The sequence below is a fragment of the Bipolaris zeicola genome (genome assembly GCF_000523435.1).
Source record: "Bipolaris zeicola 26-R-13 unplaced genomic scaffold scaffold_130, whole genome shotgun sequence".
Lineage (NCBI taxonomy): Eukaryota > Fungi > Ascomycota > Dothideomycetes > Pleosporales > Pleosporaceae > Bipolaris > Bipolaris zeicola.
The window spans coordinates 37,657-64,288 of NW_006912179.1; the positions used below are offsets into that span (position 1 = coordinate 37,657).

At 50.5% G+C, this 26,632-nt stretch overlaps 12 protein-coding genes across 12 annotated transcripts; 8 read left to right on the top strand and 4 right to left on the bottom strand.

Moving 5' to 3' along the window:
- Positions 1–376: 376 nt before the first annotated feature.
- Positions 377–595, top strand: COCCADRAFT_101570 (uncharacterized protein; the record flags this gene model as incomplete). The annotated part of the gene is made up of 1 exon (XM_007716196.1): positions 377–595. One exon carries the CDS (start codon positions 377–379, stop codon positions 593–595), a length of 219 nt encoding a protein of 72 aa, XP_007714386.1.
- A 340-nt stretch (positions 596–935) lies between these two features.
- Positions 936–2,718, top strand: COCCADRAFT_101565 (glycoside hydrolase family 79 protein; the record flags this gene model as incomplete). Its single annotated transcript, XM_007716197.1, has 2 exons — positions 936–1,752; positions 1,805–2,718. The coding sequence occupies 2 exons, from the start codon at positions 936–938 to the stop codon at positions 2,716–2,718; spliced, it is 1,731 nt and encodes a 576-aa protein (XP_007714387.1).
- Positions 2,719–4,310: 1,592 nt separating this feature from the next.
- Positions 4,311–5,704, top strand: COCCADRAFT_6773 (uncharacterized protein; the record flags this gene model as incomplete). Its single annotated transcript, XM_007716176.1, has 3 exons — positions 4,311–4,414; positions 4,494–5,140; positions 5,196–5,704. The coding sequence occupies 3 exons, from the start codon at positions 4,311–4,313 to the stop codon at positions 5,702–5,704; spliced, it is 1,260 nt and encodes a 419-aa protein (XP_007714366.1).
- A 2,651-nt stretch (positions 5,705–8,355) lies between these two features.
- Positions 8,356–8,556, top strand: COCCADRAFT_101601 (uncharacterized protein; the record flags this gene model as incomplete). Its single annotated transcript, XM_007716198.1, has 1 exon — positions 8,356–8,556. The coding sequence occupies one exon, from the start codon at positions 8,356–8,358 to the stop codon at positions 8,554–8,556; it is 201 nt and encodes a 66-aa protein (XP_007714388.1).
- A 3,047-nt stretch (positions 8,557–11,603) lies between these two features.
- Positions 11,604–12,017, top strand: COCCADRAFT_27940 (uncharacterized protein; the record flags this gene model as incomplete). Its single annotated transcript, XM_007716180.1, has 1 exon — positions 11,604–12,017. One exon carries the CDS (start codon positions 11,604–11,606, stop codon positions 12,015–12,017), a length of 414 nt encoding a protein of 137 aa, XP_007714370.1.
- Positions 12,018–12,138: 121 nt separating this feature from the next.
- COCCADRAFT_38569 (uncharacterized protein) lies at positions 12,139–12,762 on the bottom strand (the record flags this gene model as incomplete). The annotated part of the gene is made up of 1 exon (XM_007716199.1): positions 12,139–12,762. The coding sequence occupies one exon, from the start codon at positions 12,760–12,762 to the stop codon at positions 12,139–12,141; it is 624 nt and encodes a 207-aa protein (XP_007714389.1).
- A 1,033-nt stretch (positions 12,763–13,795) lies between these two features.
- COCCADRAFT_27942 (uncharacterized protein) lies at positions 13,796–14,188 on the bottom strand (the record flags this gene model as incomplete). The annotated part of the gene is made up of 1 exon (XM_007716181.1): positions 13,796–14,188. The coding sequence occupies one exon, from the start codon at positions 14,186–14,188 to the stop codon at positions 13,796–13,798; it is 393 nt and encodes a 130-aa protein (XP_007714371.1).
- Positions 14,189–15,106: 918 nt separating this feature from the next.
- Positions 15,107–16,227, top strand: COCCADRAFT_38570 (uncharacterized protein; the record flags this gene model as incomplete). The annotated part of the gene is made up of 2 exons (XM_007716200.1): positions 15,107–16,087; positions 16,138–16,227. 2 exons carry the CDS (start codon positions 15,107–15,109, stop codon positions 16,225–16,227), a joined length of 1,071 nt encoding a protein of 356 aa, XP_007714390.1.
- A 748-nt stretch (positions 16,228–16,975) lies between these two features.
- On the top strand, positions 16,976–17,482 carry COCCADRAFT_38571 (uncharacterized protein; the record flags this gene model as incomplete). The annotated part of the gene is made up of 1 exon (XM_007716201.1): positions 16,976–17,482. One exon carries the CDS (start codon positions 16,976–16,978, stop codon positions 17,480–17,482), a length of 507 nt encoding a protein of 168 aa, XP_007714391.1.
- A 288-nt stretch (positions 17,483–17,770) lies between these two features.
- Positions 17,771–19,174, bottom strand: COCCADRAFT_38572 (uncharacterized protein; the record flags this gene model as incomplete). The annotated part of the gene is made up of 2 exons (XM_007716202.1): positions 17,771–19,039; positions 19,112–19,174. 2 exons carry the CDS (start codon positions 19,172–19,174, stop codon positions 17,771–17,773), a joined length of 1,332 nt encoding a protein of 443 aa, XP_007714392.1.
- A 386-nt stretch (positions 19,175–19,560) lies between these two features.
- Positions 19,561–22,552, top strand: COCCADRAFT_6779 (uncharacterized protein; the record flags this gene model as incomplete). The annotated part of the gene is made up of 6 exons (XM_007716177.1): positions 19,561–19,699; positions 19,770–19,834; positions 19,895–20,059; positions 20,113–20,480; positions 20,512–22,471; positions 22,532–22,552. The coding sequence occupies 6 exons, from the start codon at positions 19,561–19,563 to the stop codon at positions 22,550–22,552; spliced, it is 2,718 nt and encodes a 905-aa protein (XP_007714367.1).
- A 1,095-nt stretch (positions 22,553–23,647) lies between these two features.
- Positions 23,648–25,564, bottom strand: COCCADRAFT_6780 (uncharacterized protein; the record flags this gene model as incomplete). The annotated part of the gene is made up of 5 exons (XM_007716178.1): positions 23,648–24,131; positions 24,183–24,274; positions 24,322–24,411; positions 24,462–24,552; positions 24,606–25,564. 5 exons carry the CDS (start codon positions 25,562–25,564, stop codon positions 23,648–23,650), a joined length of 1,716 nt encoding a protein of 571 aa, XP_007714368.1.
- Between the last annotated feature and the right edge of the window lie 1,068 nt (positions 25,565–26,632).

Genomic DNA, 26,632 nt, shown 5'->3' on the forward strand with positions numbered 1-26,632 from the left:
AAAGCGGAAAGTGCAAAGCGCAGCGTGGAAAGTGGGGGGCAACTGCAGTCGGAAGGAGCGAGTGGTGCATGAGCAGGAACCGGGCTAGGCAATAAAATCAAGCCTTTTCCACCCGCTTGGGAAACACAACCAAGGCAGTGCGCACTCCATGACGAAGAGGGGGGACAAGCTGGAAACCAGATGGGACGAAAAGAAAAGAAAAGAAAAATCTCTTCACAGCACACATGCTCGCATATCCCACGTCGGAGCAGACCTGGAACCCACGACGATAAGCAGGCGGGCTGCACGCCATCAATGAGCAAGCAGCGGGCGGATCAGGGCAGATGGCGCGTCAGATTGGCGGCTCTGCAGATCCGAGGCATGGCCAAGGTCCACCATGTCGCCCAGAGCTGACGCGGATTTTTCTTCTCTTCCCCAGCACAACGCGCAACACCACTACTCGGGGCCCACTTGGCCGGCGTCTCGCACTGGGCCTCGCTCTCCGCTGCTGTTTCGGCCGGCGTCAACGAGGGCGCGTCGTGATGTCATGCTCGTCAAAGGCGGTACTTCTCTGGCTTGGGCCCGGCGTCGCGGCTGGGTTCCAGTTTGGGGGTGACGCATGTCAAGTGCAATCAATTGCCTTTACAGCCCTCTAACCGCTTACCTACTTACATCCAAACATAGTGCCTTCTTGCTCTGATAAGCCTGCTCCTCCGCCCCCGGCCTCCCGCCTGCCCGTCCGTCCGCTTCTGTCTTGCATGCCTCCTGCTGCCTCCTCCTCCTCCTCCTCCTCCTCCTCCTTCCCGCCCGCACTTTAACCTCGACGCTTTTACAATTTACCCTTTGGCCCCAGCCTCCCCTGTTGCTGTCTTTCGTTTTTGCGCGCTTGTCCCTTCGTCCACGACCACCGCCCACTCGTTGGCTGCCATTGAGGCCCTTGGTCCCACGCTGTGACCATGTTTTCCCCAAGATCCACAGCCACCACCCTCGCAGTGGCCCTCCTCTCGCTCCCCACCACAAGAGCCCAGTCCCTATCCATATCGCCAAACACAAAGGCCCCAAAAGATGCCTCCGACTACATCAACCCTTCATTCGCTGGTTTTGGCATCGAGCCCTCCAACCTGTTTTCCTTTACTGGTGGTGACCAGATTAACCAGTTTTCCGTCAAACTCCTACAGAACCTCGCAGACTACTCTGGCGCCCCCCCTCACATCCGCCTCGGAGGAAACACACAGGATTACATGCTTTTCGAGGCAGACAACCAACGCTTCGCATGGAACGCCAACAAGAACTCGCAAGCACAGGGCACTAAGGCTGCTGACTCCATGATTATTGGTCCCAACTATTTCACTGCCCTGGACCGGTTCCCCAAGGATACCCCCGTCACCTTCGGCCTCAACATGGCTTACATGGAGAGCGACTGGGAAACTCGCATCACCGACATGGCAAAGGGCGCCATTGATGGTATGAAAAATGTCAAGTTGTATTCGTTCGAAGTTGGCAACGAGCCCGACCTGTGGCTGCAGAACATGTTCCGCGCTGGCGCATGGAGCGGAAGCACATACACAACCCAATGGCTCGACCGCTGTGAAGTTGTCTACGAGCGCGTGCTCAAGGATGCTAACCTCCCCTCGTCCTTTTTCGAGGCTCCTGCAACTGCCTCTACCATCGGCACCACCTTTGAGATTGCCCAGCTGGTTGACGATGGCATCATGGAAGGCAGGAATGGCGACAACTTCCTCGCTACCTGGAACCAGCACGACTACTACTATTGTATGTCAACATATCCCCCCATCTAGCCGCCAGCTATATTAACAATTTGCAGTTATTGGAGTTACACTAACTCCTCTTACTCTTGATGAACTAATGGATCTCGACACCACTAACGTCCAGTTCAAGTACTGGGAGAAGCAAGTCGGCATCGCCCTGAAAACCGGCCTCCCCTATGTCCTGCGTGAAATGAGCTCCGTAGGCCCTATTGGTATGCCCTTTGTCAGCGATGTTTTTGGCGCTGCCCTCTGGACCATGAACTTTTTCCTCTACGCCGCTACCATCGGCATCTCTTCTGTACAAATGCACATGACCGACAACTCAAACGCCAGTGCTTGGCAACCTATTCCCATGTATGGCCGCGACACCAGCTTTGTCCGCCCTCAGTACTACGCCCACGCTGCCATTGCCCAAATCATTGGTAACGGCAACGGAACTACCCAGATCAAGGCTGAAAGCACAAGCGATGTTGGTGCTGGCTACGACGGTCGCATCCGTGTTTACAGCGCCTACGCAAATGACAAGCTGCAGTCTGTCACCATGATCAACGCCAAGCAAGTCAATGCTTCCTCTTCAACCAAGAACAGCTTTACATTCAACCTCAACCTTGGCTCTGACAACGCAAACAAGGAAGTCTTCATTTCCTATCTGACCGCCCCTGGCGCCGACTCTCAAACTGATGTTACTTGGAACGGCATGAAGTACGATGACGTTACTGGCGAATCTTCTGTCGTCGATAGTACCGTTGTCGTCACTACCGCCGATGGCTCCGGCAAAATCACCGTCCCTGTCCGGGATAGTGAGGCTGTCGTTGCAAACATTGGCAACCAGCTAGGTGTCAATGCTGTAATCAAGCCAGATGGTACACAGTCCAAGAAGAGTAGTGCTGCTTCGAGGTCTGTCAGCAGCGCTGGTTTCGCTGCTATCACCGGCATGCTGGCTGTGTTGGTTGGTCTAGCGGTGGTGTAATGAGTGGTGTGGGCTAGCTGTCTAGCCGTGTACGACTTTTTCCTTGACTCTCCGTCTCTCCTTTTTTTTTTCGCTCCGTCTCTCTGCATCCATTTCCTTATCTCTCTCTCTCATCACAAGACTTGCATCATGGACCTTGCATATGCATTATGACTGGCGTTTTCTTTTGGTCTTAGGTCTTCCGGGAATATTTCTATTGGCATTGTTGTTGTTCAATCAAAAAGACAACTTGGATTAATGGGTTAGCAATTGGAAAGGGCGTAGTAATAAGGGCGTCTAGAGTTGTGTGTACGTGGATATAGAGTACGTTGACATGTACGTACCGATATGGCAGGTGTGTGACAGTGTCAACTGAAAGTGTACTTGCACAGTACATGTGACTTTTATCTCTTGAAAATCATCGCAATACATCCAGTTAAAGTTTATTCTTCGTATTCAATTGATGTCAAAACGGTCCCGCAAGCCAGAACCGATACACTCGACGAATATGTTACGAGTGTGTTTGTTGTGGCAGACCTGATATGGCAAGGCCTGTTGCTCTTACTGTATATGGTATTTCATATAACTATCTTACTATTGGTATTTGCTCCTCTACCAAATTAGGCTTCTAGGCTGATTGACGCACTGAGCCACAGGGTATGCCATTTGAATGATGGGTGTGGGAGGATAAGGGGTATACGAATGTACATCTTCCTGCAAAAGAAACAGGTACAAAGGCTAGAACGCTGAAATAAATGGATGGTTTCATAGCATTGGATCCGCTACGTCCGTGACTTGATTGGTGTCTTCGGAGTAATTAGATGTAACTGAAATCTTGGAACGACACTGGAGAGGTATACGGCGTTGGCTATGTATCATCTTGGGTACCCTGGCTGTCCGGTTTTTCCTATTTATCTACTCTTTCTTTCTTTAGATTCATAGAGAAGGTTGCCAGTGACCTGCTCCTTCGCCTACTCTTAGCTGACATTCTCACGTGATTAATCGCTAGCTAAAGAGTGACGTTCCCACGCTAACATCGTAGCATCGATGAAATGAACAGTAGCAAACATCCTCAGACTATCGATTCCATCTCTAGCAGACCATACAAGCGGGGTAAAAACACTGACGATCAGCAACGGCTATCGGATCGCATAGTACGTCTTGGCGACTCTGCTACTCGATCCTATCGCATCACGACCACCCACTACCCTACCACTAGACGTGAAACACATCAAGATCTCTAAACCCTAAAACGGCAATTTTCCAAAACATCCATGTTCTCGTCAAAGAAACCTAGCAAATGAGTCAGGTCTGACGTAACCCTTGGCGCCTTCACAATGACATCATAGCATCTTCCAAAAAATTTCCCACCCCCCAAGCTCCACCCACACTTCACGTGCGATCAAATGCTTCCCCTTGTGCCGGCGATCCGAAAGTCTCAGTTATTGAGCGGGAAAAAAAAGCTGATGACGAATGATGCGCAGCTTGTTTTGGACAGCAAAGGTTGATAGAGGTCATGAGCTGCAAACTGTTATCTTAGAGCGTGTTGGCACCGCTACTTTGACAAACTTCTTTTCGCTGCGCGTGAAGGTTTTTCCTTATTTTTCAGCACCATGAAGTTTCGCGATAGAAGACACAACCAATACAAGGATGATGGTGATGAGGAGAAGCCGCCGGAGCAGGTAGGCCTTCGTGATCGGCTTGCTCACTTTACATGGTATGTGTATTCTGACGTAGCAACACAAAAAAAAGTTTGTCGTCGCTTCGGAAAGTTAGGCTAACACAAGGAACAATAGGACATGGTTTGCGTGCACAATGTCTACCGGATCCCTTGCTGTGGTATTAGGAAATACGCCAAACAAGTTTACGGGGCTACAAACTATCGGCAAAGTCGTCTTCGTCTTCGATTTAGTCCTTTTCGTCCTGTTCAGCTCATGCATGCTCACCCGTTTCTTACTTGTTCCCCGGAAACTCCTCGAGTCCCTGCATCATCCGGTCGAAGGCCTCTTCTTCGGCACGTACTGGGTGTCCCTCGCGCTGATTCTGAATTGCACGTACATCTACGGTGACTCGGCGACGGGGCCGTGGCTGACCAAGGGACTCGAAGTTACGTACTGGATGTACTGCGCTGCAGCGTTTCTTGTCGGACTGTTACAATATTCCATGTTTTTCCGTCTTGAGCGACTTAATGTTGCTGATGCTGTTCCCGCTTGGATCTTTCCTATTTACCCTCTACTTGTAGTGGGAACGCTGGCTGGGACTATATTGCCAGGTCAGCCTCCGGGTGCGAGCTGGAAGATTTTCGTGAGCGCCATCATGTTCAAGGGACTTGCGTGGTTGGTTTCGTTCTTGCTATACGGTCTTTATATGCAGCGTCTTATGACGCATGCTTTGCCCTCTCCATCTACTAGACCGGGCATGTTTGTTTCTGTTGGTCCAGCAGGTAAGTCTTTAGTCTCCCTAAGGATAGTCTACCGTCTTCGTGCTAACATCTGCAGGCTACACTGCTGCCGGACTCCTTTCGCTCGCGAATCAAGCACCAGATCAAGTCCCAGCAAACTACTTGACAACTATTTCTGTTCCCGACGGCGAAATCTTGCGCATTATCGGCATCGTCGCTGGTCTTTTCGTTATACTGTTCGCGTACTGGTTCTTCCTCGTCACAACCATTGCCGTCATAGCCGGAGCTCGCAAAATGTCGTTTACGCTAAACTGGTGGGCTTTTATTTTCCCAAATGCCGGACTCACGCTCGCGACAATACAAGCAGGGAAGGTGCTCAAGAGTGAAGCTATTAATGGCGTGGCGAGCGCACTGACTCTATTACTTGTGATCATGTGGCTCATCACGGCCGTGTTCTGTGCTCGCGCACTGTTCCTCGGACAGATCATGTGGCCTGGGAAGGACGAGGACAAAACCATGGCTGACATGCCTTGGGGCTGGAAGGGTAATAAGGGAGATGCTAGAGCTAGCAAGGTTAGGCCAGCGAGATTAGATGATGATGTCTAGTTTTGGATATATGAGCGTGGCATTAGCGAGGAGTATAGTAGGCGCTTTGAACATATAGGGAACATTATGCTTTGTCGTAATTAGGAAATTTATTTTGATGCACTTGTCGTTTTTTGTACTCTGCTCCTGATTAGACCGGAGATTGTTAAGTTCTCATTATAGGATCCCGGCGAAAGGACCAAAGTTCTCTCATCACAACTTTTGTATTCGGGGAGCGTTGACATCAGAACATTTCTTGAACAAAACAAACATTACTTCAACTAAGACAAACTTTCTTACGGATACTCCCGCCTCACATCTGCCGTTAGCACTGAAAGTATAAGCAACGGGTTAACGCGACATCAAAAGTCAATTCGAACTTGGGTCTAACGTAATCACGTCCTTTCCTCGCAAAAAAAACCCCCCCCCATGTCAGCGCTTGCTTCGTAAATCAATTTTTTTTTTCACTTTATCAATCTTCATGTTCAGAACTCAGTCGTGTCTTGCTCCTCCCCCCCTCTCTCTCTCATGCTAACTAAGAACCGTTTCACAAAGTTTGGTCGCGCTAGGTACCTTGTTTCTCGCTGGCGCCGCCAACGTACCACTTCGTGTGGAAGAAAAGCAAAACATACGGTTCTCGTATCATATGATCTGTAGCTGTACCTGATATTGTAAGAGGTCATTCGGGGGTATATTGGTATTATGCTGGTTCGGGCGTTGCCCCCGGGTACCGTAGAATAGAAGTATGGCTTGAATGGTCATGCTTTGAACGGTCACGGGTTTAAAAGAAAGGGGAAGTATTGGCGGAGGGTTGGCGGAAGGTTCTTGGATGCGTTTCTTGGCATGTACAGTTTGTTAGATTAGGTTTCTCGGTGGTATTACGTGTACGGGAAGGATTCGAGGATTGGGTGCAAGTTAAGATAGCCGTTGGGTTGAATAGAGTTGGTGAGAGATGAGTTACGATCGCGATTCAATAGACAGTGAATGGTATACCATCAAATCGTATCCAAAAAATGCTCGATGACAACTTATTGTTCCCAAGAGGAAAAATGTTCCGCGCTTTTTCTTGGCTTCTGTCTGCAGCTATAGAGTAGCTTCCGATGTAAAGTAGAGTGGCAAAGGCCAAAACGCCACAATCAATGGCTATCAACGCCCCAACCGTGCGCAACAATAAACTATCGCGGAGCCAAAGGGTCTCGGTACCCTCTACACGAGTCGTCGAACAGTATGCCAGCTGAAAAAAGCATCACGTCTTTGTACGGACGACTAGTCTACTTGGGTTAATATACTACCTACGTGTTATGTAGCAATCGCCACGGCCATCGCGAGCTGTGAATAGAATCGTATCGAAGCTCTCGGCGCGTTTCTCGGCCCCGCCTCAAAATGCCCAGGAAGCCAGGGTATCTGGATACTAGGCCAAGCCAAAACCCCACAACCGTCATCGTGAACTGTAGTCCATCTCCACCATGATTGACAGCGACACCTTGTTTGCTTACTTTTTTTTTGTCCACCTCACTACGATCAGGTTATCTCTATCCAAACACTGTCGTCCACATGGTGCACAGTCTTGCAAATCGACGAAAAGCCATCTGACTCATCTTTCGGTCTTTTGTATACACGCAAAGTCCGAACATGAAACCGCACTGACCCGCGCGGCCCAACACTTGCTCGCTAAACCCAGACACTCTATCACGAACTCTGTTCTTTTCTTTGGGTGCAAAATGTCGATCTCCTCAATCCTCAATCCGGGGGAGGGCCGAGAAAAGCGTCGTACTTATTTAGGCAGCACGGCAAGGCGCACACATACACGCATGGCAAGGACTGGACTGGCATTCTTGCCTATCCCATATGGCGCAATCCAGCTAGGCAGAAGACCAAAAAGCCAGTGAATGACGATGATGGGTTTTTTTACGTGCTGCCCAGGCTCTTAGCAGGCGGTAGACAAGAAGGTCTAGGCCTGCGGACGCTGCGACGTGAGCGGCGCTAAAATCACGAGGACTAGGCGCCCGGGCTTGGCCTCTGGGGGGGTTTCGCTGGCGGAAAGCGGACGAGAGACGAGAGTGATATTATGGGCTTTTGGGCCAGGTGGGATGTGCGGTATTGGCATGGGCATGGGGGTGCGGGGCCTTGAACGACGTACCGCGCGCATGAACCACTTATCGCCGTGGGCCGGACGCAATAAGTCGGCACACCTCAGCTGCATCGGGGAGACTTGCCACGCGTTGTGCAGGTGCGACGCCGAATCAGCGCTGGTAAGCGGAGGAGACGGAGATAGTGCCCCGCTACCCTTGGTGGGGATGGGGCCGCTGGTTGGCTGCGTCTGGGACCGGGTGGGTAATACGGTGCTTGGATTGTCGGGGATAGGGTTTTGGGTTGGTGTGGGCTACATGGGTGGAGCTTGGGGTGGTGTGTGAGTGGCATCGTTGAGAGAGCGATAGGGCGTCTGTTTTGGCTGGGGTGGTCTGAGAGTTGACAGTATATAGATGGGTGCTTGTCCCCCCACCTCCATGACTTGGAAAGCCAGAACATCGTGAACTTTACACTCGACATCTTCATCTTCGAGTCATTCAACAAGTAACACATACTACTACTACTACTACACTACTACTACACTACTACTACACTACAACAACCACAACATCAACATCAACACTACTACTACCATCAACACCATGTCTTCTCCAGCACCTCAATACGTCTACGTCCCCAACCTCGTTGGAGGACAAATGCTCCGCCTCCCCATTGAAGACCTCTCTTCTGACAGCGAGTCCACCATCTCCCAACAACCCATTGCCAGCCCAACCCTCTCCTCACGATACACCCGCGACTCGTCCCCTTCGCCAAGCGTCGAGAGCGTCGAGTCCGAGGAGTGATGAGCTCATCATCCGTCCCACGTGGGGAGTAGAAGTAGACACAGACACGAGAGAGAGAGATCGGAGAATGACGACAAAGGGCCTTTTTTTTGGCAGCCCAAACCCACAAAAGTCCAAGAACGGCACAACAAACTGAAACTAGCGAGCGGAGAGGAAGGAGGGGAGGACCCTTTTTGCCAAGTCCCCGTTCACACACGATGCAGAAGGATAAGATTACTACCCTCCGAGTCAGTTAATTACGCGCGCACGGAAGAGAGAAAGAAAGAGAGACAGGAATGACATCATTTTCGGTCATTTCTCTCTTCTCTTTGTACGACCAAACCCAACCCTTTTTTTGTTACCCAACACGATATAACGCACGCACCTCCCTTTTTCTCCTTCGTCAATTTCCAACACAGAAGAAATGACTGTGCTCATTTTCTTCCCCTGATCTTTGTCGGCCCGACAGAACGGATTGGAGAAGAATGGCCACGTGGATGTGGGTGTAGATGTGGGAGAGTGAGATAAAAGGGTACTCTGGGGTGACAAAAACAAAAGGTCGGCTTTTTTAAAACCAACACACGCACGCACACACAAACCAAACTGGCACCTTTTTTCGGTTCATCGATTTTTTTTTTCGCTTCCTTATTTTTCCTTCTTGGTGGTTGGGATCAGGCTTGGCTTGCATAATGGGAATGCGCGGAAGCAGGAGAAGGAAGCTTGGCTTCGGTTAGAAGAGCGAGGGGGGGGGGAAGAAGGCGGCGTGGGAGTGGGAGGGGGGCATGGGACGATCGCTGCATTGTTGGGGAAACAGAGCACGCGGGCTACTCTTAACCCCCTCCTCTTCTTGGCCGACCCTGCTGCGGGGATCTTTTGTTCTTTCTTTGCTTTTGTTACCCTTTTGATGTTTCCGCTTACCAATAGTAAGCTGATTCATCAGTGCAATTGCTCCAAGGGGTGGGATATGACGCAGAAAGCATTTAGTTGGGCCGCGCCCCCTCAAAAGTTGACCGAGAACAATAATTTTAATAGTTAGTACTAATGCAAAACAAATGTCGTGGTATCCTTTGATTTGTTTACGAGGTGTGTGTGCGCAACATGTCTTGTGACAGGTAAGCTTGGTCCTTGCAGTGTGACAAAGTGAACCGTGCATAGGATTATTATATATGGGAATACATGTATGGGTAGGGTTCGGGCCTGCACAAGCTCGGATACTCGGATGCATCGTCATGCGTGAGGCAGCAAAAAAGAAAAGAAAAAGGCTGCCTGACCGAAAGTCTGGATCTCTCTCGCTTCTGCCTTTCGTTTACTACTACTAGCTTACGGGGACGAACTATGTGAGTATATCATGTGATGCAAAGTCGGTGATGACGATGTGCGTACTACAAACAGGTTCCCACCATCGAAGCACACATTGTATTTCTTGCATGTCTGTGTGATACGTTGCTGCCCGTTGCCCCCAAAACCTTAATGTTCAATAAGAGTCAGTCAAGTTGGGCCACGTAGACAACCTCGCACACGCACGGTTACTACTATGCCTATCCAGGCTTTTTGTTTTTCCCATTCCTATCTCCACATGCGTTTTGGGGGGGGACGGGGGTTCATCTTACACATATGCAACTCTTTGCTGTACTTACTGCACACTGCATCTTTCCTTGCATCCGCACGCGAAGAATGCCAAGGTTGTGGAGTGCGCATGTCAAAGTACCATCGGCACCGATGCCCAAAACCCTGACGTTCTCGATGCCGAGGCTGGATGACGCCTGACTTCACCATGTGTGGTCCATGCTTCATTGTTTTTTTTTGGCAGGAACTACCTGTGTGAGCGGTGTGGGTGTTACCAGAGATAAGAGGCTAGAACCTCTCTACCTCTATAGCGATTGATCTGGCAAGATGTAGATATGATGCCAGCGTGACAACGTGAGGATATTGGGCAGTACTTGGCTCTTGGGATCGTGAGTGTATGCATACAAACGTACCGATGGAACAGGGTGATGGCGAAGGAAAAAGAAATAACGTTATCACAAGGTGAGGCGAACCCACGATACAGGTGAGACAGCTTTGGATGTTTTCTAGGAAGAAGTCCGAGCCAGTCGATCTCGTGAGCCGCGGCGCTGAAGTGTCTGCATGCACCAAGCACTGCACCTCATCGTTGTGGAGTGATTGTTTTCACGATCATGCATTCAGATAACAACCATTGCGTTGTTCAAGTGCCAGCAATTGAGTGAATGCTTGGCACAGAGTGGAAGAGTGATCGTGAGATACGTCATTGAATTCATGTGTTCTGCTTCTTGGCTGTTGACAGGAGGTGCTTGAACCCCCCGTATTCACAATTGATTCGATGGACAGTACCGAACAACAATTCACCATCTCTGAGCAGAACTCGGAGAGAGCGCTATGATCCTTGCAAAGTACACGGAGACAGCTAACTGTTAGAATATTGCGTTCCATTAGAGTGCTCCTATAGTCAGAGACTATAGATATGAGTGTGCTCAAGCATAGCGAGGGTGTAGAGTGCTGTTCAGCATGAAGTGCTACTAACTTTGGACATACAGGTACATTACGCAAGGGGTGAATCATATATCACGGCACAGCAGGTCATACTGCCTCATCCTTTTCACTTGCGCATTTCCGGCTCTGTTGTGAAAATAATCCGTGTGTAGAGCCAGAGTGACAGTGTGAATGATGAAAACAAAGTGAAGATAACAAACCTGAACATGTACTGGCAAACAGACCGCACCATGTATAAACTATCAGTGAGCCGTTACCATTATATTATACAACACCCATGATCCCATAATATCCTCATACTAATCAAAGTCAATTTGATCACCAAGCCCCCTTACACCAATAGAACACCGTCATCCGCAATGATCGTCATCACCATCCCATACTGGTACTACCAAAAAAACCCCGTCTGGCTCGAACACCCTTACGTTCCACGCTGCCATAAAATAACGGCTGAGTACATTGCTCTACCACCTCCAACTGACCCTGTCATAACTACTCGAAACAACGCCATACTCAAACATGTCAAAGCATGGCATCGGCGCATCTTCAACCTCGACATGATCGACCGTGGGGTAATGAGATGGTGGGCTGAGTACGAACCCGCAGCAAAGCGCGACTCATGGGACGACGATATATGGCGGATCTGGCAGGAAGAACATGGCGTTAGGATCGCGATGAAAGAAGCAGAGGAAGAGGCGGAAAAGAAGGCCGTCGAACGCGAGGGCGAGAGCAAGACGGATGCAATGAAGAGGAGGGTGGATAAGATTGGTCCGTGGGCGACAAACTCAAAAGAGGCGGCAGATGCGGAAATGCGACAGGCTGAGGATAAGAAGAGGCGGTTGTTGGTGGAGGAGGAGGAGCGGGACATGAGACAGTTTGAGAATGCACAGGTGGGTCGTAATGCCTCTGAGGTTTCGCTGTCCGAGTCGTTTATGACGATGCTTGAGCTGTCGAAAGGCGGTGCAGCGTAGGAGTTGTATGAGCCGTTTTTTTTAACTTTCTGGGACTCCATAGATGTATCAAAGGTAGGTTGTCTTCGATTTGAATAACGCCATGTGATCCCTGCAGATTCCAGTCATAGTCATCTTCAACTTATTTCCGCGCCGCTCCTCCAGCACAACCATGTATGTCCTTCTTTTCTATCTCTTTATTTTCCCTCATCTTGCTCTTCTCACTCTTAATCCGCTTCATCTCCTCTACTCCACTGGTGAGATTTCGATGCGAGACCCTGACTTCCCACTCCCCTTGCTCACACCACCGCACCTGTCCCAGCTTTTCTGCAAACGCTACACTGCGATGATGTCCGCTCCCGCAGAGACATCCTACCCTCACAATAGCCGTCTCACCTGCCCGAAGAGCCCTCACGTCTTCCACCTCCATAAGACGTCTAATGTCGCTTTCCGCCCGTGTAACCATGTTGCTAAACGAGCTCCGGCTCATAAGCTCTTCTTGCAAAATGGCATCGAGCCCCGTGCATGTTTTACGGAGTTCTTCAGATGGGTTGTTGGTTATGCGGCAGTCGTATTCAAGGTCGGGTGTCGGACTTGGTGGAGTGAAGCGATCATAGGACGTGATCTCGAGGACGGGCCGTTTCGGTTCCGGCTGGGACTGTTTTGAATTTTTGAGATTTTGTTTTGATGAGGATGTTTCCTCTTCCGTAGGAGGTACTAAGCAAATATCCTTCACTTTAGAGGCGACTTCTGATATTATTGTCATGTTGTACGGGAGGTCGGGAAAGTGACGCGTGTGAGTGGTAGTGGTAATTATCAGTCAATGGGTGCTTGCTGACCTGGGGGACCAACATATATTCTTTCGACCTGTATGAACTCTGCAAATCGACTGGTCCAAAACACGTTCCTTTCTGGTAATGCTAGTTTGGGTAGGAAGCTGGCTTACAATCATGTGAGCTACAACCACAGAAGCCCTGAAGTTTCGTTGGCGCATGACGTCGGGCCCCATGTAAAACGCGTCATCATACAAGAACATCACATATTGTTTATCCGTCGAAGAATTGTTGCTGAATCTTCCCCGGATGGAGGCCAGAAATTTGACTCCGCAATACTGCGGTCAACGCTTCGAACAAGGGCGTTCTTTGAGTATCAATGTGTTATAGTTCTCTCACTTATTCGAGGGTTCTTCAATTTTCGGCTTACTCTATACAACCTCCTCTTCAAATCGACTTCTAGTAAATCCCCCGAACTCCTGTGACTATCAATAGCTAAAAATAGACGAGGGTCTTCAAGAACTTTCGGCGCGTCTTTGATCTCCTCACCCAACATCCAATCAGGTCCGGTAACGTCATCCAGGTCGTGGGCCGAGTGTGGAACATCCTCATGATCCTTGATAGATTGAGCAGACCTTGGGACTTGATCTTCAGTCATTGGTTCTTATCGTGTCTCGCGACAGGTAACTGGACTAACAGAACGAGAAGCGTGTGTTTCTGAAGTGTAGTCCCTAGTGATCCACCACCCCGCAGAAGAGGTCACGTCGGTCTCCAAGTGCAACGCATGTTGCTGCTGCTCTTGAGGTGCGGATTGCATTGGCTGTATATAAATTCCAGTCCACTGGCGACGCGAGCCATACGAATAGGATTTGCTCCAGGCGGCGTTTCTGGTGACGTAGTAGACGTGCCGGGTGATCTCAACGTCTATTCAACATTGACCGCTGAATACGATCTTACAATTCGGGGCTAGAAATATGCCGCAGATTCCTTACCCGGATTCAAGCGAACTCGTGTGAGGCCTATTGCCTATTCTCGGCAGTTTTTGTAATAAGCCTTGGCTAGAAGAGTGACCGTGATCGGAATTGTAATGGTAAAGTCCTGCGCTGACGAGGTAGGCAGCATTTTCCTTGGTCTCTCACGCGCTTTTTTAGAGAATAGGGGAGAGGGAACTGCTGTTGAATGACTGTCGGACTGAGGCAATTCAGTCTCCAGTGCTTCAGATGGAGTTGTCGGGCGTTTGACCAGACTAGCTGCTGATGATGGGCCCGGCTCGATAATAAGTTTCTTCTTAACAGGGGTCTTTGGAGTCGAGGGCAAAGAAGTAGACAAATTTTGATAGTATTCGATCAGCTGTGAAACTCTGTTCGCCTTCCGGCAATGGGGAGGCGTCTGGTGGGGGCTGGCTGGGGGGTAGTCCATGTCTGGGGTAAGATCGGAAACCAAAGTAACTGAGAAAGTTACAAAGAGCGGATGCTATAGAATTCGCAGAAAATATGGACGCAGAGAAAACTCTCGTGATCGATGTTGCGGGATCATCGTGACAGAAGGGTAAGAAAGTGTGAGTGCACCACATACGATTAGTAATCCATTTGTTTGTTGTGAGGGTGAGGACCACCCATGGTTGAGTGCAGGCTATTCCAAGGCTCGGAAGACCCTGTAATCATGTTGTAAACCTTATATGTGGTTGATTTCTGCTCATAGACCCTAGATTAAGATGGTTTTGTCGAAGAAGACATCGCAAGCGTCATTACGCGTGACCGCTGCAATGACTTTCGCCACTGTAGTAGAACATCCTTAGTTTGACTTCGCATACCACTGTAGCTGTCAAATCCGGAAACTTTTGAGGCAAGCACGGCACTTGTTTGTCAAACATCGACTTCGTTCTATTCCCACAGTACTCCGCAAAAGGTACAAGGAATGGCTCCAATTTTCATATCATGCAGTAGCGTGGGAATACGTACCAGGAGTAAGGGCAGATGAAAGGCCGATATCAGTTTTGTTGGATCAAAGACGGGGCATTTCGTGTTTAGGGTACCGGGTTGTGATGGACACAAATGACTGCATGCGATGAACGTGGCCATTGTGAATGATTAACTTTCATAGACTGATATGTCCGCAATAGACGAAATCATTCCGAGAAGGCCCTGACAATGTATACATAACCAGGGATTGAGTTCAGTGGTGTTTGTCTCGGAAGCAGGTCTGGATGAAATCTGGGGAAACTATGGTCGGAGTTAATCCTCTGGTCTTGGCGAATGACTCAATCGCCGACGACCCCTCCCTACAAAATATCCAAAAGTCTACGAAATAGTAACACACCCACATTTTACCGCCAAAATGAGTGCAGAACCTGCGGCCAAGACGAAGCCCGACTTCGACATTGTCGCGACCTATCGTCGAATCCTAGAAGATGATCCCGAGCTTACTATGCCCGTCGCGGCCATCGAGGCGCTCGTCGAAGCAATCGCACAAAGTTCCGTGTCAACCGTCGCCGAGACTCTCGATCTTCTCGAACGCCACACTGCCGCGCTGAAGGCTTCAATCGCAAACCCCATATCTCTCTCTGCCGGCACCGACCTCTTCCAGCGCTATCTTATTACCACCCTCAACCGCCCCGCCAGCCTAAATCTGGGCCCAGAAGATGATTTCCGTGCGATACGAAACCACTTGCTCTCTAACGGAAAGCTGTTTGTGGACAGAGCAAAGCAGAGCAGGGAGAAGATAGCCAGTTTTGGCAAGCACTTCATCCGGGACGGCGGCACTGTGCTTACAAACGGTGGCTCGCGAGTAGTGGGTGCGCTATTGAGAAGGGCGGCCGAATCAAGCACTCTCCGCTTCAAGGTCGTATATGTCCTGCCATCTGAAAGCTCGCTCGATTCAAAGGAGGGGTTACAGACGGTTGCCGATCTCCGAGAACACAACGTACCGGTGGCCACGATCCCAGACTCGGCAGTTGCATACTCGTTGGGCAAGGTCGACATGATCATTGTGGGCGCCGAAGGAGTTGTAGAAAACGGAGGAATAATATCGCGCATGGGAACATACCAGCTGGGCGTGCTGGCCAAGAGCAAGGGAAAGCCATTCTACGTCGTGGCCGAGAGCCACAAGTTCGTCAGGCTCTACCCGCTGAGCCAGTTCGACTTGCCAATCGAGCAGAAAGTCTTGGACTTCAAGGTGGCCGAGGAAAACAAGGCTGAGCAAAATATCAAGGGTGAACAAGAGCAGCGTAATGTCTTCGACGAGGCCATTGCTGACATGACCGCAAAACAAGGCTCGACAGTCGCTCCGCTCGACGCACATGACGCCGTTGATTTCACTGTAAGTTTCGCATCGTACAGTTCATACATGATGTACTGACCCAAAAACAGCCTCCAGATTTGATCTCTGGAATCATCACTGAGTCAGGCGTCCTCACTCCGTCTGCAGTCTCGGAGGAGCTGATCAAGATATGGTTCTGAGCCCTCTCTGAGCACCAAACTCCTCACACGCTCCGAATATATCTACTCAGCTGATCCTTTCGTCAAGTCCAACGGCATAGTGAAAGTTACTCACGTTAGTGTTAGGAACTACCTCGATGTGGAAATCTTCACTCCGCGCACTTAGCGTCCCCGCCACGACTAACGCAGCACATGATGAGGCAAATCACCGTGAATCAAAGAACAGGGTGAGTGCCAAGACCATTTCCGCGGTCTCGGGACGGTTTGTGTATTGGTTGGTCTGGATCGCCACTCAGCAACAGGCTATTAACGGCAAAACGTTATTTTGTACAAGGTGGCACTGGCTTATGATACCCAATAGAGACAATTTGGTATCTCTCAGTTTTCAAGAAGAAGACCACTTCAAGACGAGATATATCGTTTTGTTGCGGTTGTTCTATACATAAATCCATAACTCTGCTATCACCAGTAGCCTCTGCAGCTCATCAACGTGACTACCTGGCCTCCGGAATACCCCAAAACCTTGACCGGAATGGTCTATGTATTCCCAGAATGGTAAAGAAGCGTGAGTGAAACCGGCTCATATGACCGCATGTGATCGGGCCCGCGAGTGAACAAACACGATGTGCACACTCACTATAAAATCACTCCAGCAGTACTGATACTCCTTTGCTTTCTCACTCAACTTACTTAACTCATTTAACCGAATCGACCAACTCAGTCAACTCAGTCAACCCTATCAACCCAATCAACTGAACCAACTCTCACCATGCTTTCACACTACTCAAACCTCTTTGCCAAACCAAAGGCTCAAGCCAACCAGCCCCGTACTTCAACTACCTCTCTCTTCTTCCGCAAAAATGACACAAAACCCAAACCCAAACCCAAACCAACAACCAAGAAACCAAAAGACACTCGCAGAACTCCGAGTCTTGTATCCCGCTACGTATCCTCCCCTAGCGTCACCTCCATCTTGCATCTATCCCGCAAACCTAAACCCCAGCACATGTCTCGCCTCGAGCCACCAAAATACTCTATTGGGGTACACTGCTCATCCAACAAAAACACACGCGGCGCTCGTAGTAGTACGGGGCAACCGGAGTGGTACGTGACGTACCGCGCTATCATGGATGAGGAGGAAAAGAGGAAGAAGAAGGTGCGCAAAGAGGAAGATAGAGCGTGGGAGAAGGAGGTGAGGAGGGATAAGGAGAAGTATGCGAGGGATAGGTTGGGGAAGGAGGGTGTGTTTGCGGATGTGTTTGTGTTGTTGGGGTAAGGGTGGATGGAGAGTCATATTGGTTGTGTGCTGAATGGAAACTCATACGATGGAAGCGGAGGCGATACATACAGGAGAGAGATATAGAGCATGTGGGATGGTAATGTAGAAGTGAGCGGTAGATGGATAAATGGATATCATGCAATCATGCATTGCATTTTTTCTCTTTCTTGTCTATGTATATCTCAAAATCTTACTTTTTTAGATGCAAGTGCCTAAGCAGTGTGGAATCGTGGGTATCGCTGAAAAAGGAGGAGTGATGAAACTGAAGGTGTAGGTCGGACGGATTTACAAGGCCCATCCGGCCTTCTTCTTAGCCGCCTTTGTTGTTATTGTAGGACCAGATGGTGGAGGTGGCTTGATGTCGTTGAGGTCTGGTAGGGGGTCGTTGTCTCTGATCTCGAGGATTGTCATTTGAGAAGCGAGTGTTGTGGATGCATGCTGCTCGCCGTCGTCTTTCAGTTCGGTTTCAGCAGAAATATCGTCACCAACTGGTCCACCTTCATTGTCATTGTAGTCTTCAGTCTCGCCGTAGTCTTCTTCAAGACCAGCTTCATCCTCATCTTCGTCACCAGGCTCGTTACCATCCACACCTGATTCGGCATTTACAGCGTCACCGTCAATACCGTGCTCCTTCATGTAAACTTCCAGTTCCTTTGCCATCTTCTTGCTGAAACCAGAAGCCTGCACCTCGACATCCAACCTCTTGACCAGCTTTTTTGTCGCATCCTTGAAGAACGGGCCGGGCTCGTCACTTGTGAAGCCAAAACGACGATCAAAGAAACGCTTTATGCAGGCAACGTCGCGGTCAAAGTAGTATTCGGCGTTGGCGTGGTCGATGGAAACCATTTGCGGGAAATCGATAAGCGTAGGTACCAGGGTCACGTTGCCGTCCTTTTCTGTGCGTTCCTCGACAAGGATGTTAAATTCATTGAAGTCTCCGTGGATCAGACCATATTGTGCAAGACGGACAATGAGGGCGAGGAGTTCAGCGTAGAGAGGCGCAGGGTTTCCGACCTTGGAGATCTGGCGCATGGGAAAGGCATCGATGAGGCTCATGACGACGGTGTGTCTGTTCTGGCCGACAGGCTCGGGGACTGGAAAGCCCTCGGCTCGCAACGCCTTCATGAACTCATATTCTTTCAGGGCGGCGAGACGCGACATGTACATCCACGAGCCACCTTGGCGGTTCCGCAGATAGTCACGGTTCGCTTTGACTGTGCGGAAGGATATGCGGCCCAGACGGTGGATCTTAAGAACCAGCTGCTTGCCCGTCTCGGAGGCACACACAATAATATCCGACTCCTTGCCTATGCCAATCTGGTTGCCAACCGAGTAGACGGTAGCGGCCTTCTGGTGGGTGTGTAGGGCGAGGTAGTCGAGGCCGCCGTACGTCAGGCGGTAGCCGTCGTATTTGGCATTGCGGACTTTTGCGATGAGGCCAATTTTGGCCAAATTGGAAATACAGCGGTGAACGCCAGTGCCTGAGCGGAGAGCGGCAATCTGGGAAATCAGAGGCGTGGGCACAATCTCATGATTTCGACTGCCCATTTCTGTCTGTCATGGTCTTGATCAGCGTTAGTCCCCCCACCATAGACACAGACGAAGACACGGGCTGCGGGCGCATACCGCAGTCAGGGCGCGCCAGTCATCGGCGGTCAGGTAGCGAATGTTCTTGACGTTGAGCTTCATGGCAGGCGTATTCCGACGGCTGTCCGGGTGAAGGTGAAGGAGGTTGCTGGGGTTGGGGTGAGTGGAAGAATATAATTTTTGGATGGTTCTAAGGCAAGAGAGGGTCTGAGCGCCTGCTGCCGCCGCCGCAGCTCATCATCGGCGGACGGTGCTTGGCCCTAGCGCGGCGGAAGTGGTACGCGAACGCAAGAGCTGCCTCGTTGACATCAATCCGCCCATTACCACTCCCTCTCACCAGCCTTAAAGCTGCTCCCGTTTCATTCGAGTGGCGCGTATACATCTCCCATCACCAAACGCAGTCCCCTCATTACCGGCCGTCGACGCCGCTATCTCCCCGCACAATAGACATAGTTCGCCGCCGGTGGTAGCGACATATCGTAATCAACATGGCTAAGGACGACGACAAGAAGCCCACGACTGCCGACAAAGGCAAGGGCAAGGCGCCAGCCGCAAACGATGCAGACAAGAGCAAGGACGCAAAGCCCGATGCAGAGGACAAGAAGGGCGGCGTGGCGACGACTGGCGGTATGTTTGGCTTGCAATCAAGCTGAGATGGTAGCTATCTCGGAGATTATATACTGACGGTCAACGACAGAGGAGCTTAGCGAGGAAGATCAACAGCTCAAGAGCGACCTGGACATGCTTGCAGACCGAATACTGGTATGTGATACTGTCTATCCCGTGCTCCCCGCAGCATGCGCTGACCTTGTCCTCTTCTAGGGATCCGACACCAGCCTGTACAAGCCCGCACTCGACCAGATCAAGGAATTCATCAAGACATCGACGAGCTCCATGACCGCTGTGCCCAAGCCGCTCAAATTCCTCCGACCACACTACGAGAGCCTAGAGAAGGCCTACGCATCATGGCCAGCCGGTGAGAACAAGGTACGTTGATGTGGCTGCTCAAGGGCGCAAAGACAGGCTAATTGGAGAAAAAGCAATCGTTTGCCGATATGATGTCCGTTCTGGGAATGACATACTCCGACGAGGAGCGCCTGGACTGCCTCAAGTACCGCCTCGAAGCCCCCTCCACAGATCTCGGCTCATGGGGCCACGAGTACATGCGCCACCTTGCGCTTGAAATTGGCTCCGAATACCAGAACCGCCTCAATGACGACAAATCCACCGACGATGTGACCGACCTCGCCTCGACCCTCGTTCCCTTCTTCCTTAAGCACAATGCCGAGGCCGACGCTGTCGATATCCTGTCCGAGCTCGAGATGATTGACCAAATTGAGCAATACGTTGACGAAAACACATACTCGAGGGTAGCGCTCTACATGGTCAGGTATGGACTCTTCAAGATGTACTGTAGTGCACTTTACTAACCGTCATAGCAACGTACCCCTGCTCACATACCCGGACAATGACAAGTTCCTCCGCACCACCTACCGCATCTATGCCAAATACAAGCAGTACACACAGGCCATGGCGATAGCCATACGGTTACACGAGAAGGAGCTGATCCAAGAAGCTTTTGATGCCACAAAGGACAAGTCCATTCGCAGGCAAATGGCCTTCCTTTGCGGGCGACAGCGGATATGGTTCGACGTATCCGAGGACGAAGACCCTGAATTGCAGGAGTGTCTTAACAACACCCGCTTGCCTGATCACTTCCGAGCGCTTGGCAAAGAGCTAAACATCCTGGACCCCAAGTCTCCTGACGACATTTACAAGACGCATCTCGAGAGTAGCAGGACCGCCGGCCTCACCAACACCGACTCCGCCAGACACAACCTCGCTTCCGCATTTGTCAATGCCTTTGTCAATGCGGGTTATGCTAACGACAAGCTCATGCTGGGTGAGGCTACTAAGACTAGCTGGGTATGGAAGACCAAAGACGAGGGTATGCTCTCAACAACCGCGTCCATGGGTATGCTTATGCTCTGGGATGTGGAAGAAGGTCTTGACAGAATTGACCCCTACACCCAAGTCGAAGAGGACATGGTCAAGGCTGGTGCCATGCTCGCCACTGGTATCTTCAACTCTGGAGTACGAATGGACTCTGACCCCGCCATGGCTCTCCTGGGAGACGAGGACAACATAAATTCCAAGAACAAGAACATTCGCTTGGCTGCCATCATGGGTCTTGGTCTTGCATACGCGGGGTCGAACAAAGAAGACCTCCTCGACGTCCTCTTGCCAGTGGTCAGTGACACCACTCTGGACATGCAGCTCTCCGCCATGGCAGCATTGTCTCTTGGAATGATTTTTGTCGGCTCCGCCAATGGAGACGTCACAGACGCCCTGATGAACACTCTTTTGGACGAGGACCGAACCAAGCAACTCAAGGACAAGTGGACTCGTTTCATGGCCCTTGGTCTTGCTCTACTCTTCTTTGGCCAACAAGAAGAGGTTGACGTCATTCTGGAAACATTGAAGGCGCTCGACCACCCCATGGCCAAGTCTGCCTCTGTACTCACTGAGGTGTGTGCGTGGGCGGGTACTGGTGCTGTGCTGAAGATCCAGCAACTGCTACATATCTGCAATGAGCACATTGAGGACGAGAGCGAGGAGAAGAAGGGCGACGAGCTCCTTCAATCATACGCGGTCATTGGTCTTTCACTAGTCGCCATGGGCGAGGATGTCGGCCAAGAGATGATTCTGCGCACCCTCGGTCACCTGATGCATTATGGCGAGGCTAACATCCGTAAGGCTGTGCCTCTTGCTCTGGGTCTCATCAGCCCTAGCAATCCACAGATGAAGGTCTACGACACCCTTTCAAGATACTCTCACGACAACGACAACGATGTCGCCATTAACGCTATCTTTGCCATGGGTCTCTGCGGTGCCGGTACCAACAACGCTCGTTTGGCACAACTTCTACGACAATTAGCCAGCTACTACCACCGCGACCCCAACGCGTTGTTCATGGTCCGCATAGCGCAAGGTCTCTTGCATGCTGGCAAGGGCACGCTCTCGCTCAACCCATTCCACACTGACCGCCAGGTCCTGTCTCGCGTCGCAGCTTCAGGTCTCCTTACCGTCCTTGTGTCTCTCATTGATGCCAAGTCCTTCGTTGCCGGCGACTCACACTACCTCCTCTACTACTTGGCTACCGCCATGTCACCGCGCTTCCTCATTACTCTCGATGAGGAACTCAAGCCACTCACAGTCAACGTGCGCGTTGGTCAAGCAGTAGACATTGTGGGTCAGGCCGGTCGCCCAAAGACCATCACTGGATGGCAAACACAGAGCACACCGGTGCTCCTAGCACACGGCGAGAGGGCGGAACTGGAGGACGAGAAGTACCTCAGCCTAACAAATGTACTAGAAGGTGTGGTCATTCTGCGCAAGGTAAGCTAACTCCTTTTAAATTTCTCAATGATGCAAAAATGCTAACGTAAACAATTATAGAACCCAGAATGGGAAGACTGAGCGACACGATCAAAGCCAAAAAAGGAAAAGATCAAAGGAAAGGAACGAAAAAGAAACGTGACATGATTATTGGCCCGCTTCTGCGTTTCCCTTTTTATCGTTTTGTAGAACATGGGCAGCATTTGTGCACAATCGGCACTTTTGTACATCCTAATAGATTTACGCAGGGGTTTGTTGCCCTTCTGCCTTGCATCATATCCTTTTGCACCGTGTCTATATTGTCTTCTTTTTGGAAACTACAGTGATTGAAGGGATTGCACATTAGGAGTAAGGTCAACTGTTGAATATGCATACTGAAGTGGCAAATACAGATTACCATCTCGTCAAGACGTATACGTATGTTGTATCCTGTATAATGTATCCAAAATCATGGGCAATCCATCTGACAAGCAGTCAAGGCCATCATTGACAACCCCTCACGAGGAATCAATCTTTGCCCACGTAATGACAGCAGGGTACGGCCTGACCGTGATAGCCTATGCTCCCACAACGGCAACGAGAGCTGGGTTGTGCGCAGTCATAGAGCACCAAAGTCAAGCATACGCCTTCAACGGCAACCATGGTCAAATTAAACAGTACCAAGAAAATGCATCATACGAAGAACTATCGAAGCTACGACAAATTCGACCATAGAAGCCACCCGTATGAATCCTGCCGTCGCCATCGATGAAGAAACAAAAGAGATATCCCGACTAACATCCTAACATCTTTTTGGTTCACTGGTTTGCCCAGATACTAACAAATACTTCTAAAATGTGAAAGAAGAAGCCGCCCAAGCATAGCCATTAGAGGGGAACGCGAGCCTGATCTGGACGAGAAGGATATGTTCCAGGTGCCGAGGCCAAGGACAAAAGTATTAAGGGCCCCACGGCGTGAAGATAGAGACGGGAATGGGTTGCAGAGATGAATGTCAAAAGCTCAAAGCTTCAGACACAGTGCTGCGATGTGACGCATTGAGATAACGGGTTCCAGGCAGCTCGTGCTCATAGTATGCGACCATTGCCAAAGAAGTCTCCAAGAGAATACCGCAGTTCGATGCTGATACAGCAGTTGTGAAGAATAGGTACGTGAAAGGTGACTTGGAAAGATGTGCGTTCAGTCGTTGCGGTTGGAGAACCGGCTTGGTGAAGCCGACTTGTCGTCAGCCTTGATCGGAGTTGCGGGGGTTGTCTTGACTTCAACGCCATTCTCCGAAGTACCATCGTCACTCTTGATAGGTCCACCCTGGGGCATGTAATATACGGATGACCTGGCGGGGCCCAGTGTAGATGGTACTGGGGGCGACCATGGCTGCCGCTGGCCGCGCATGAACATCTCGAATTCGTTGGCGTGGCCTGGTGAAATCGGGGACGCAGAAAGGTAACGATCAGGCGTTCCCAGAGCCCTGGCCTGAGCAACGCCGACTTCATACTCTGCAGCACGAAACACACGGCCTGCAGCAGTTTGTTGCTTCAGCATCTTCTGCTCGTGTGTATCTGAGAAGCGGATCTGAATGAGATGTTCCTCGCCACCAGGCTTAGACACAGGAGTGTTGTTGAACTCTTTGATGACCAGGTCGCAGATGTCGCGAGATTCAAAACTAGTGACGGTTAGTGATGTTCGAGTACTGACAAGAGGCGTTATTTCTTACCGAGCAAAGCCGACGCCACGGCCAGTGCCAGAAGAGTCACGGAGTATCCTGCTTGAACACACCTTGTGAGGTGCGAATATTGAGGCGAGTTCCTGGTTTTTGTTAGAGACGAGAAAAGAAGAGTTCTGCAGTCACTTACATGCTCATTCATGTTCTTGGGGATGTTGGACACATAAAGATTGGTGTTGCTCTCATCGGCGAACTTCTTGAGCTTGGAGTAGAAGGATTCCTATAAGAGGTCAGCAAGTCATGATAAGTGCTTGGGCAATTGGAACATACACGAGCGAAGCTTACTTCATATCCAAGATAGTGAAAGCCGCGAATGCAGTCCTCAGCATCCTCAAAGTTATGATATTTGATGAAGCCGAATCTGTATCAACGAGTCAGTAAGCACAGAGGTGTGACGAGTAATAAGTCACTTACCCTTTGCAAAGATTGGTCTTGAGGTCAATGATGGACTTGGAGCTCTGAATGTCACCAAAGCGCTTGCCCCACATATGAAGCATCTCATCCGTAGTCTCAGGAAGCAGCCCACGGATGTAGACGTTCGTTTCACCAGTCTTGTTCTCCAGGCTACGGTCGAGTGGCTTGTGTGGGGAGCTAGGAGCAGGAATAGCCCGAGGAATAGGTGGTTCTTGGTGCACCAGCGCCAACAGATGTGGAGGCAATGTAGGTATGGTTTGCTGCTTCTGTATCGGAGCCATGACCTGGTAGGGATGGACCAACTGTGATGGAGAAGGAGTAGCACTGCTCAAGTAAAGTGCGTTTGGAGAACGATCCATGATAGCAGTGTTGTTGCCGTAACGGTACATGCCTCCACCGCCGTGAGGCGTGCCAGGGTTGTCGTTCTCATTGGAAGAGATGGAGTCACGGCGAGGCGTCATGAGCGACGGAATCTCGGCTGATGACATACGAGTCGCCCAAGCAGGTGGGACAGGGCTATTGTCAATGACGCCTTGGCCATATTGATATGCTGCCTGCTGAACGTACGTGCCGGCATGGCTATACATGCCAGGAGAAGGCGTCATACCGGCTTGATGCTGGGCGCCAGGTATCATGGGATACATGGATCCGATGACATGCTGGTTTGGGACCCAGAGTCCCTGCCCGTTGGAGATTGGGATGTTGCCGTAGTCAGAAGAGCTGCCTGGTAGTACAGAGGTGGCAGGCTTGGAGGTGCCGGATGATCCATAAGAAGCATGCATGCCGAGGGCTGTCATGTTGTTTGTCAGACCTTGCATTCCATTGTCACCATGGGGGGACATAGGCAGACCTCGGGGGAGGTATTGGGCGGACCCATGACCTTGATTGTTGAGCATATGCTGACCCTTGTATCCGGCATTAGGAGCCACGTAGCTCTGTTGACGACCGTTGGCAGCCATTGCAGTGGCTTTGCAAGGGAAATAGACTGGAGACAGAAAAGACAGTTGGTGGAAAGAGTGTTGTCGCGTCCTTGAGCTGCGAGTAGTTCTGGGCAGACTGAGGATGCGGACCTCGGGGGAAGACGAGGTAGAGTCTCAACAACGCGTGCGAACAGGAAGACTGAGATGCAGAGAAGAAGGTTGCTCTGAGTAGAAGGTTAACCTCTTTTCCCAGTGAGCGGGGTGTGACGTAGTGGAACCGTATGGTGACGAATGAAAATGAAAGGGGAAGACGTCGTATAGTGACTCGAGAAGTGCAGGGGAGCTAGTAGACTCGAGACGGTGAAAGTGAAGAGCCACCTGGCATGGTGAAAGGGGCTTACCAGGTCGTAAATGTCAAGCTTTTGCAATGTGCGGGGGACTGGTAGTGACTCCAAAGCTGTTGGACCGTCAGCATCGGCACGATAGATGATAACAAGGCATCGAGGTGTGTTAAGATGGATGACTGACCGGCGAAAAGCTACAAAGAATGTGGCCACTGATGCGTACTGGTGAGAAGGAGACGAAGAAGAGTGGAGGAGAGACGAAGAGAAATGGGAGGACGAAGCCAGATGTGGTACAAGAGGGCGGCGCCCAGGCGCTGCAGAAGGGAAAGAGCCACGGCGGTGTTGTCTTGGTGAACATGGCGGTGCAGACACAAGTGGAAGCCTCGCCCTCGACAGGGAAGCCGCCCAGCAAGACGGAGGTAGAGAGCAAAGGGACTCACCTTCCTAGCAATGCAAATCCGGAAAATCAATCGTATCGACAAGATATCCACGTACACAACAACGATGAAAGCACCTGCGTTCCGGTGGCGGCGGATTCCGTTTAGATGTCGCACCGGCAAATGCCTTAGAGAATACTGTTGAAAGAGCTATTGCAAGTATTGATGTCAGAATCTGGCAGTCATGAAATGTGTGGGCTTTTGTTCCATCTTCTTCACTCCGGCGGAATGTTGGCCTAATTTATCACATGAGGGCGTTACGTCGTGGATCTGTGCATGACGATGCATTTGGCCTCGTGAGAGAAGCACGAAAGCTGTAAAAGGAT